This window comes from Astatotilapia calliptera, chromosome 5 (assembly GCF_900246225.1).
Source record: "Astatotilapia calliptera chromosome 5, fAstCal1.2, whole genome shotgun sequence".
NCBI lineage: Eukaryota > Metazoa > Chordata > Actinopteri > Cichliformes > Cichlidae > Astatotilapia > Astatotilapia calliptera.
The window spans coordinates 33328657-33340716 of NC_039306.1; the positions used below are offsets into that span (position 1 = coordinate 33328657).

Below are 12060 nucleotides of genomic sequence, written 5' to 3' on the forward strand. Positions count from 1 at the left end.
TTAATTAATAACAAAGCTAGCCAGAGCTAGTGGTAGTTATCAGCTAACGCTAGGTCTGGCTAGCTTTATTCTAGTTTGTTTAGCTAGGTGGAATCATACGTCTCTTTAATTTTGGCTAGCAAAAACTGCAGTTGCTTGTTTTCTAAGCAGTTAGGTTAAGTTAATAACTTGCAGATATAGAAATAGAATACTTTCTTTAATATAATTATTTAATATTTTTGTCCACAAAGAAGAGCATGTTACCAAGAGATGCAACTTGCCACAAGGCAAAGTATGCAACTTCTCGGGTCTCCAGTCAATTTATGGTTCAGCAAGAGGAGCTTGCTCATAGTGTGTAGATAGTTAGGGATGGTCGGTCTGGCCGTCAGTGAACAAAGTATGTCGTTCAGCCAGTCCATGGGCTATTCTTGCTTGTGTCACTGTTGGTCTGTCAAACTGCTGAAGCGAAAAGTGACGTTCTAACATACAAAGAGCTGAAGTGGAACAAAGAATTAAACTATGCAAAGTGTCCACTGCAGCCACTGTCTGTGCTTTTCATGCTGTACTTTTGATCTTTAACGTCTTTTCACGCTTCTTCCTTGTCAACCAATCAGCATTTGGCAGACGCTTAAATCACGTTCGGAGCACTGCATGGGGGGACCCTGAGGGCCAAGAACCCTAGAACTCTAGAAGTACAGCAGTGGCATTGTGCAGTGTTCCTCTTTTTTAATGATCTGCCAGGCCTTTACTGCAGCAGCTTTCAGTTGCTGTTTGTTTGTGGGCCTAACCCTAAAGTTTAGTCATCAACAAGTGCATGCTCATTTGGGTTAAGATCAGGTGACTGATTTGGCCATTCAAGAATATTTGACTTCTTTGGTTTAATAAACTCCTGGGTTTCTTTGGCTGTATGTTCTGGGTCATTGTCCATTTTTATTATGAAACACTGCCCAATCAGTCAGACACAGTATGTCTCTGAACTCCTCAGAATCTGTTCGGCTGCTTCTGTCCTGTGCTACATCATCAATAAACACTAGTGTCCTGGTGCTACTGGCAGCCATGCACACCCAAGCCATTGGGCTTTGGACCATGAGCTGTTCCACGCCTTCTCCATATTTTTTTCTTGGCATCATTCTGGTAGAGGTTAACCTTGGTTCCATCTATCCAAAGGATATTTTTCCAGAATTGTGTGTTGTGGTGCTGACTTCATCGGTGCTTTCTGTCTTTCTCAGAATGTAACAAACGCTGTATCAATGCTGTATCAATTTCTCAGAAGGGTTTTTTTCTGTTTTCTCAGCTTAAGGGTCGATCGTGGCTCAAGAGTTGGGAGTTGGGAGTTCGCCTTGTAATCGGAAGGTTGCCGGTTCGAGCCCCAGCTTGGACAGTCTCGGTCGTTGTGTCCTTGGGCAAGACACTTCACCCGTTGCCTACTGGTGGTGGTCAGAGGGCCCGGTGGTGCCAGTGTCCGGCAGCCGGACAGTGCGCCCCAGGGTGGCTGTGGCTACAATGTAGCTTGCCATCACCAGTGTGTGAATGGGTGGATGACTGGATATGTAAAGCGCTTTGGGGTCCTTAGGGACTAGTAAAGCGCTATATAAATACAGGCCATTTACCATTTTACCATAAGGGTGGCTTGTTTCACCTGCATGCAGAGGTCCTTTGACCGCATGTTGTCTGTTCACAGCAAAATCTTCTAACTCAAGCACCACACCTCAAATCAACTCCAGGCCTTTTACTGCTTAATTGATAATGACATAACAAAGGAATTGCCCATACCTGCCTATGAAATAGCCCTAATTGTGCATTTACTTTTGGTCCCTTTAAAAAAAGGGTGGCACATGTTAAGGAGCTGAAACTCCTAAAACCTTCTTCCCATTTGAATGTGGGTACCCTCAAATGAAAGCTGAAAGTCTACACATCATCATGTCCATGTCTATTATATAACTATAATTGGAATATTTTTCAGTAAACGTGAAAAAAACAACTCTTGGCTGCTCTGAGGTCTGTTTCATTGTGATTTCTTAGCAGCATGTGGTGAGCGCCTATAAAAGCTGAATAACACCGTAGGTGGTTGAAAAACAGGCCTCAATCAGATAACCTTAGAAGAAGCCAGTGCTATTTAAGTCATGCAACACACCGCATATATACATGTATGCACAAGGTCAGGTTCCACGTAGGTGCAGTCAGTACAGATAGGCTAAGTGTGTGTTTAACTAGAGAGAGATGTGAAGGCAAGCGATAACCTGATAACCTTGACTGGTTTGCATTGTTCACCCTAAGGCACAAATTGTATTGTTTTTGAAGTACCTTTGTGCTTGTAAAAATGCTTGCACCTGGACGCACATTCCTCGCTGACAACAACAGTGCGGCCTTCTGAGATTCTGTGCATACCTCTGCACTTGGTGACACACACACACAGAGTATGTGCAGAGGCGTGTGAAAGCCACCTGTGGCAGCTCTGCGGTCCAGCCCCTGTGGAACGTGAAGGGAAGACCCAGGAATAACTTGCTGTGTGGGACTCAGCTCGGTATGTTGCCACTGCCGCCTGCGCACAACCCTCCAACCCCCTCTCTTCCGGCAATCAGCTCCTCGCCACCACATGGACGGTGACTGCTGCGGTTTTCGCTTATAACAGTTTCCCACCTCCATCCCTCCACAATCGTTCCTTCCCAACACCCTACAAAACTACACACCACAGCTGAAAGCAGACGTCAGACAGGATTAGGCTGATGAACAGTGTTGTGGGTTTGAAGCTGATGGTAACTTTTCCCAAATATGACAGATAACAAATGCAATCAGGCAGTAAAATTTGAAGCAAAATCACAGTTGTTGTTTTTTTAATATGAAAGATATACAAATGAGTGTGATATCATCTTTAAACCAAGAGTAATCAAACAGGTGGCAACAAATGAGTTCAATTGCTGGTGATCCCCCTGCTTGCAGGTGTGTTTATTGTGCTTTTTAGTTACCGTCAGCTGTGTAAATTAGATTTTCTTTTATCGCTTTGTGATTTGAAAACACAACGAGTCATAAATGCACACACATTCACACAGGTTTAGAGCCTAGCCAGGCAGGTGGGTTTGTGTTAAAATGCACCAACAACATTACTGTGTGTTTCCTAGAGTGCTGGAAATGTGTTTTTCATGTTGCTTGGCGTTGGCAGAGGGGCGGGTCAGGAGCTTCGGGAGTGTTCCCAGAGGGCCGCGTAACTGTTGAGCTGGTGTTCTCATAAACAAAATATGTTCATTAAACTCATCAGGTAAGTAAGGGACGTGTCTCACTTTACAGGGTTGACACTGCAGCCTTTGTAGAATTGCAAAGGGAAATCGCTAGAGCTGGGCGATATGAGATTTTTTCATATCACGATATGTTTTTTTCATTTCAGGCGATAACGATATCTATCACGATATCAGCCAAATAACTATATTTGTAAGATTTAAATGTGCCGTTGCTCACAAGTAAAATGTGAAATAATCAGCAGCTTGTTTTTAAATATTTATTTCCCATAATAAGTTCAACAGGGTAGATGTACTTAAGGAACATGAGACTTTTTCAGATAAATAAAGGCAAATATTGCAAACTACACAAAAGACAGCCACTAAAGCGTTTAAGTTTCAAAATAGAACAAATGAAACAGACTAAATTGTCAATTCCACTTAGAAACAAAATATTAATTCTAAAAATAAATCTTAGTTTGTTTTACAGAAGAACAGACAAAACTGACTAACTTTTGTCAATATCAAATAAACTGAGAACTAAAAGGAAATTCTCAATCTCTCCTTGTTGTATAGCTGAGCTTTTCAAACAGTTTTAACAGTTACTTTAGTCTGACAAAAGCCGAATGACGAATTAGCGCTTCCAGTCAGAGACTGAGGCTACGTCCACACGTACACGGGTATTTTTGAAAACTGAGATTTTCCGTTTTCGTTTTAAAAAATAATCCCGTCCACACATAAAGGCAGAAATGAAGGAAAACGCTGCTATGAACATGCCAAAGCAGCAGGTGGCGCTAGATTCCTAACCGTGCAGAAATGTTGGCCAATCAGAAGTCTAGAAGCCTCGGTGGGAAAAAGTAAACAAAGCTGGGGCATAGAAGCAGAACCGAGTCGTATGTGTGGAGGGACAGTAACTGTGTGTATATGTAAGCATTTAAACACTGCAGAGAGTAGAATTAACAGTATTGTAGAAATTCATTTCACCGAAACAATAACGTGGCGCACAGTGTGACGCATGCACCAGTTTATTGTATTTCCAGACTTGCTTTCGGCACAATTTACAGTGCACGCTACTCTGTTTTTTGTCAGACTTGAAATAGCCGAAATACCTTCACACTACGGAACTTCTATGGCTCTTCCGTTCGACAATCTCTCCGGCATTGGAACCATCATCTGTTTTCTCTTCGGTCACGCTCGGTTGATTTTTCTAGTCGGCACACTCATTTCCTCCATTATGCGCTGGCTCCATTACCCGCTGGCTGCTTCCCAAACAAACACACGTGCGGCTTGGCACTTGTGCTGTACGTAACAAGTCACGCGACGTGACGCTGCGGCTGTGATTGGTTCGGCTCTGCGCTACTGAATTTGGATCGGCTGACCTTTTTTTTTTTTTTTTTTTTTAAGAGAACAAGAGCGGCGAGGTCTATCGCGATAGCTTAATTTCTCTATCGAGTAAAAGTTATATCGCGATACATATCGTTATCGTTCTATCGCCCAGCTCTAGAAATCGCCCTCTTCAAGTTGGTCCAAGTTGTCATTATCCTTTCTCAAGAGGTCATAGGAATCCACGTCATCTGCTGAGAAAATTAAGTGTGGCATTTATTATCGACGAACTGAATTTATAGTTCAAGACAAATATCAATCTTTAAAGATTTTTTAATCTAGTTGTCAGGATTTCCTAAAAAAACAAGCTCATAGTAGTGAGTGAAATTCAAGTGTTTAGCTGTTTATTCTGCCAATTTCCTTGAAGATTAAATTAAACATTATTCCAGTAGACAAAGTATCTCAATAGTTTTCTGTGGTTATTCTTGCACCACATAATAACCTTAGATTTGCTTGATGTTGCTTGCTGGACTAGTACCAACTGCAGAGCAACTGCACCCATTGAGTTTTTCACCTGAATTATGCTCCGTTGCAGACATGTACAGCTGACGGCCAATTATTCATTCCTGTTATAGTTCTTTGAAATCTGCCACCTGGAGCGTAGTGTAGTTGGTGCATTGCGATGTAAATTATCTGCAGACAAGTCCTTGTGGTCTCAGGAAACAAACAGACTTCACGGACGTTCCTGCAAATGCTTGCACTCTCTATGCATTACTTGGAGCTAAAACCAGACTGTAAACAACTCTTCTGTGACCACATGGCAGCTGAGTTCGGTGCACAACGTTTCTACCTGTGTTTTGTAGCTTTTAACACACACACAGACACACAAACGCATGCATATACATCACTGAGGTTTGGAGTCTTGGACCCTGGCAGACAGGTGGCTTTGTTTGGAAACACAGTGTGCAAGCTAAGGGGGGGGGCACTAATCATTATTATGCTTTCCGCAGAACGGTGGCGCTTTTTTTTTTTTTTTTTTTGCCATGTTCCTGAGTTGGTCGGCACATTCCGCTGGCATTGTTATCCGGCCTGTTTCCTGCGGCCGGCGGCTTTTGTCAGCCTCTCCCCCATTGTCTCGGCTTCCTTTGTTCCCCGGCTCCAACAATGGCTTTTTTTCTGCCTCTTTATATATATGTGCACTTTTTGCCCTTGTGTGTTCTGTTTGTTTTGTTCTGCTGTCTGCTGTGTTTTTCTTTCCTCCTGCTGTAGAGCTGGGAAATAACACGTATGCACACAACCCTGAGTTGATTTGTTCAAGTTCACTCTGGTTCAAACCTCTCTCACTCAACCTGTCCCCTCTTCAGTTTTCTGCTTTTCTTCCTCACTGAGGCGTTGTCTGTCTCCCTCCCCTATAACCTCTCATTATTCACTGTCACAAACTGAGGGAGACACACACACACACACACACACACACACACTTTAACACAACCACCACCTAACTCTCAAAACTGAATTCAGGAGTCACCTTTTTTTCTTAAATTTACCACCTCAAAATTAGGGTTTCCTTTAAGAGGCAGAAATGTCACAAATTGATTTAGCTATTTGTAGCAATTATTAAGTTATAAGCAGGATATAAGAAAATTGTATCTAATTATGGAAAACCAATAAGAATCTTTTTTTTTTTTTTTTTTTTTACAAAAGTCCTTTTTAAAATTTTAGATATGCTAAAACTTGCAAGAGTAATAAAAAAGTACATATTTCGATTGCTTAGAGTCAGGGTTTAGGGTTAGGGATATCACTAATGATGACTTAAACCTTGGAGGGATAATGTGAGGTACTACTGATGTGTAAGGCTGTCCTGATACTGTTTTTTGGGCTTGGAAGATGTGCCTGATGAGCATTGGGAGAGACTGGGTGCTGACGGAGGTCAGGCAGAATAGCTGATGACCGGTGACCGCGATGCTGGTCACCGGTCTCTCAGTGACGTCATCAGCGAGAGACCGGTGACCAGCATCGCGGAGCATGACGTCCGAGCGGCACTGAGGAGAGTGAACACAAGGAAAGCGGCGGGGCCAGACGGCATCACCGGCCGTCTGCTGCGCTGCTGTGCTGACCAGCTAGCAGGTGTGTTCACTTACATCTTCAACGAGTCCCTGGCGAAGTCTGTGGTCCCCACATGCTTCAAAAGATCCACCATCATCCCTGTGCCCAAGAACAGCAAACCCTCATCCCTGAACGATTACCGGCCAGTTACACTGACCTCGGTAGTAATGAAGGTGTTTGAGAGGCTGCTGAAGAACATCATCTCCTCCTCCATCCCAGACACCACAGATCCGCTGCAGTTCGCCTACAGATCCAACAGATCCACAGAGGATGCCATCGCCCACGTCCTACACACCACTCTCAGCCACGTGGACAAGAAACAGGGTAACTATGTGCGAATGCTGTTTGTTGATTACAGTTCAGCGTTTAACACAATAGTGCCCTGCAGACTGTTCACAAAGCTGAGGGATCTGGGACTCAACAGCCGTCTGTGTGCATGGGTGTTGGACTTCCTCACTGGCAGAACTCAGGTGATGAGGGTGGGCAGGTGCTTCTCCAACAGCATCACCATCAACACAGGAGCACCTCGGGGATGTGTCCTCTCGCCACTGCTCTACTCCCTCTACACTTCAGACTGTGTGGCCACCCATGGCTCCAACACCATTGTGAAGTTTGCTGACGACACAGTGGTGTTGGGTGCCATCTCCAACAACGATGAGGCGGCCTACATGGATGAAGTGAAGAATCTGGCATCGTGGTGCCAGGACAACCACCTCCAGCTGAACGTCAGCAAGGCCAAGGAGCTGGTGGTGGACTTCAGAAGGGGTCAGCACAGAGACTACAAGCCCATCATCATCAATGGAGCTCCAGTGGAGAGGGTGCAGTCCTTCAAGTATCTTGGTGTCCACATCTCCTCAGACCTGACATGGGCTGCCCACATTCAGGTCCAGACCAAAAAGGCTAGGCAGCGCCTGTATCACCTACGACAACTGAGGAAGTTCAGGGTCTCTCCAAAGATCCTCAGGATTTTCTATACAGGCGCTGTGGAGAGCATCCTCACACAGAACATGACATCGTGGTTTGGGAACAGCTGTGTGAAGGACCAAAAAGCTCTCCAGAGAGTGATCCGTACAGCAGAACGCTGCTGCAGGATTGCTCTCCCCCCGCTTCAGGACACCTACACCAGGAGATGCCGGACTAGAGCAGCGCAGATACTGAAGGACCCGTCCCATCCTGGCAACAAACTGTTCCAACTTCTGCAATCTGGTAGAAGGTTCAGCATCTTCCGGGCAAGGACAGAGAGACTCAAGAGGAGCTTCTATCCCCAAGCCATCCGTGCCCTAAACACACACACCCGCCCTCTCACATCATCTATAATTGACTGAGACAGGACTCTTCCAGACACTCTAAACCAAGGCACAATGTACATTTCAATTCCTTTAATTTTAAATATGTTTATATTGTCTATCCTGTAAAATAGTCAGATGTCTATTCATATTAATGTACAGAATTCACCTGCTTGCTGCTACTACTGCACATTCACCCAGTGTATATACTATATGTCTGTATATATATATATAATGTTCTTCCTCTACACCCCCCCCCCCCCCCCCCCCAATTTTTGCACATGTCGAGGAGCGTGTCAGGCTACATTTCACTGTGTGTTATACTTGTATAACTATGCATGTGACAAATAAAGAACCTTGAACCTTGAACCTTGAACCTTGTAAATGTCACAAAACAAACAAACGAACAAAAATGAATATCCAAAACCCTAAATGGCAACCAAATGGTTTGGCTATCTGAGAGGTAGAATATTTGTGTGCATGCCTGTAAAAGTAACAGCAATCAAAATAATGGGGAAACAGCTAAACCGAATTATTTTTGGAGTAAAAGATCGCATAAGTGTTGGTATCCAGTATAAATGCTCATAGTACTCATTATTTATTATTCGCAGCTTACACCTCTTTGCTTTAATCATGCTCTATAGCAGTATTTGATTACAAACTTCTGTTTAAGACCATATTGTTTATTTTCCCTATGACCGTTCATAAAGCTTCATAGTTGTAAGAGTCTCTAGCCCAGTTGCCGACACACCTCTAAGGATTCCTTTTTCATCCTTAGCTTTAGTCTAAATAAAATATCTGAACAGCAAGGGATGAAATTTTCCACCAACAAATTTTCTATTATTTTTTCTTCTTTGCTGTCAATATGTTTACTCCCAAATCTAGAACTGGGAGATGATTACCCAGTGCCCAAACCTCACCACACCCAAATGACAGCTAGTATTGTGTATTTTTTTTTGTCTTTCAACAGAATGGTTGAGCCCAGCCCTCCAGCACTTCACATTCACTCCAGTGGGGATGTCAACATGGCAGGCGTTGGTGTCAAAGTAGAACGTGAAGACTCTGGGGGAGGGGCTGCAATGGATACCAGCGGCGAACTTCGTAAAACGTCTCCTTCGCGTGATTGGTCAGGAACTCAGCCCCTCGAGGCTCGCCAGTTGACCCCACCACTGTCTCGCTCCCCTTCAGTAAGGATTACGAAAGGCATGACAGGGAATTTTAGGAAGTCAACAATGTGTCATAGATTGGTATATCAAAATATAAAGTATATTTGCATGTTCTTGGTGAGATTTTAATTGAGGTTCTCTTTTCTGTCCTGACAGGAGGGATCTCCAGGGAAGGACCTGCCTCACAGACAGAGCCCCATGGGACTGAAGGAACCTAGGATGCATGATCGATCAGAGGGACAATCCAACTTGAAAGAAGGTCTGTCAAAAGCAAACGCCATTTCAAAACTTTATTTACAACCACAGAGGTGCAAACCGAGAGTCAGTTCTGTCTGCCATGGTGTTGATGTTCATTAGCCTATTGAATTAATACATATTAATAATATGTAATTATAGGATTCATTGCTAGTTTTATTATTTCTTGATTGTTTGATTGCGTGCTGTTTTTAACTCAAGAGAAAGTTTTATTTGTATCATACTCTTATTTATAATTTACTTGGTGACTGACTGTACCATTATGGGTTGATGTCTTGTGCTGGTTTTATCTGTTTACCCCCAGTAGAGTTGTTGTTGCTGTAGCAACAGCTCACAGGGATCGGAATAAAGAACAAAGTCAACCTCCCAAGAAGGAAAGAAACTGTCCTGCTATTAGGAGCAATTTGGGGTTGAATGTCGAGTATTTACCAGGAGCATTTCATTTAACAGGGTGGCCCTAATGTTAGTCATTGAAACTTGCTAAGTCAATTTAGCAAAGTACTTTATACATACATTAATTTTACTTACAAATGTTCTGCAAAGAATATTTTCCCAGTTTTATAAGAGACAGCACAAATACTCGCAGACAGCCAGATACCGACAATTAGATGATATCATTGTCACGCCTGCCTACAAGCATGAGGCCTGAAGGTATAAGCTTAGCAAAACAAGCTTTAGTCACTGACATGTAAAGTATGTCATTTTTGACTCGTGTTTTATGCAAATATTGAATGTGTGTTTTGCTTGTATAATGCCAGTTTACAGCAACGGTCATACGGTTAGTAGCCAAACCAGGATTAGACAACTGTGGGAAGGAAGAACTCAATTTTAACAGGAAGAAACTTATAATATATTATTATTAATTATTATTATTAATATAAAACCAGGCTCAGGAAGGCATAAATACTTAAGTTCATTAAAATTGTCAGTTGTGTATCTTGAGAGTAACGTTTTAGATCCAAGCTGTTTGGATGTTAGCATGTAGTCGGATTGGCACTTAACAGTTTTGCCTCAGTATTTACTGGATTTCAGACAGTATCAATTCAGCCCTCAGCCTTTCTCTTTTCTGCACCTCAGTGTTATTACCTTCTGTGGGAGTCTTTCTCTCTTACTCGCACACACGTCCATATAATTTTCCCATCTCAGACTTTGATGACTCCATATCTTACGTGTTTGAGAGCGCTACATTCTGCTGCTATTCAGCATTAAACAATGCAGTCTGCTTAAAATCGATGTGTGGAAGTGATGGTTTGTCTCACAAAGCGGGGGTGTTGTTTGGATTCCTGAACGAGTTCAGGGGCTTTTTTTTTTTTTGTATGTGTGATTGTGTTCAATTTCTTTGGTAGGGAGTGAAGGGCTTCTCTCTGAGCCGCGTGCAAGACTCTCGTTGCCCTCTAGTCTTTAACCAGCCTGCACTCCTTGCCTTAAATCTTTCTCAAATTTGCTCCAGTCACTGACCTTGAATTGTTCTCTGTCCAAATATTGATCCACTCAAACACTCAGAACTTCTCCCTGATGCACAAACAACCTCTGCCCTTCGACACCTCAAACGTCTTCTTCAATCAATGCCATTAGAAAAGCAGAAGAGAGGCTCAGAAAGTAGTTTAGTGTTAGATGTATTTTATTTGACAGAATATATTTTTCACGCCATCTACTGCTGCCCACTGCGGTCCCGCTGAGTACCATTAGTGTTCTCTTAACAGTGATGCCTACCATTGAGAAGCTGCTGAATGCTGACTGGAAGGACAAACTCCTGGATAAAAGCACAGTGGGGTCAGGACAGCTGAAAGGTTAGTTTCAAACACTACAAATGTTGTACATATACAATTAGACCGTATGAATTACAGCTTTTCTATTCTATTTCTCATTTGTTTTATCAATTTAAAAGCATCATATATAACAGCTTGGTGCATACAGCAGCATGTGGCAAACCATTGGTTTGACATTTAGATGGAAGATATGTAGATATTTCTTCTTCTACCTCTTTTTAAAGGTAAAACATAACCAGTGTGTGTGTGAAGGCTTAATTAACCCTAAATTTTCACCCATGCGAAAGTGAATAGAATAGAATACAATAGAATAATCCTTTAATTGTCCCACAAGGGGAAATTTTTCTTACATATTTACATTAAGGACAAAGTGTAGTGATGGCGTTACAAAACTCGTGTGTGTGTTCTGGGGTTAACAATGTAATATTTATCATATGTACAGTGATAACACACACACACACCAGTGAAATCCAGTGCTGGCTGTCACTGTGCCCGTCTCACTGATATAACCACACTCACAGCACATGTGTGCTGCTGTTATCTCAATCATTTCACTGAATTATTTGATCCCTTTTTTTAGTATTTGTTTGCACATGAATGTAATGATTATCATAAACCCACATTTGCCACACCATGTTTACCACTTGGTAGAACTGAGCAGAGAGATAGCAGACTCTAGCTGCTCGGCAGTCCTGGGTCTTCTTTTCAGCGTTTTTTGTTTCACCTTGAGGCATTAGTTGTGCCTCTCCAGATGTGCAAACTGATAAATTCACCTCTGTGCCATCAGGGATGCAAACTTTTCAACTGCTTGCTCATAACAAGCTGGATGGTCCTTCTCATTTTTAGACCAGAGGAAGTGGCATTTGTGATTTTCAGAATTTCGATTTGTCTGATCTAACAACAGTTTTGCGCTTTGCTTCAGTCCAGCTTCAGAAGGCCCGAAGATAGACGAGCATTCAGAGGTGGC

At 42.7% G+C, this 12060-nt stretch overlaps 1 protein-coding gene across 5 annotated transcripts in view; it reads left to right on the forward strand.

The window, feature by feature from the left end:
• sox13 (SRY-box transcription factor 13) overlaps positions 1-12060 on the forward strand; it is a 51412-nt gene that overhangs the window by 22380 nt on the left and 16972 nt on the right. For all 5 annotated transcript variants that reach the window (XM_026169005.1, XM_026169004.1, XM_026169006.1 and 2 more), the window contains 3 exons: positions 8874-9090; positions 9226-9328; positions 11028-11114. In XM_026169005.1, the coding sequence (XP_026024790.1) occupies positions 8875-9090; positions 9226-9328; positions 11028-11114 (406 nt within the window). In that variant the 5' untranslated portion in view covers position 8874. The remainder of the gene's footprint in view (positions 1-8873; positions 9091-9225; positions 9329-11027; positions 11115-12060) is intronic.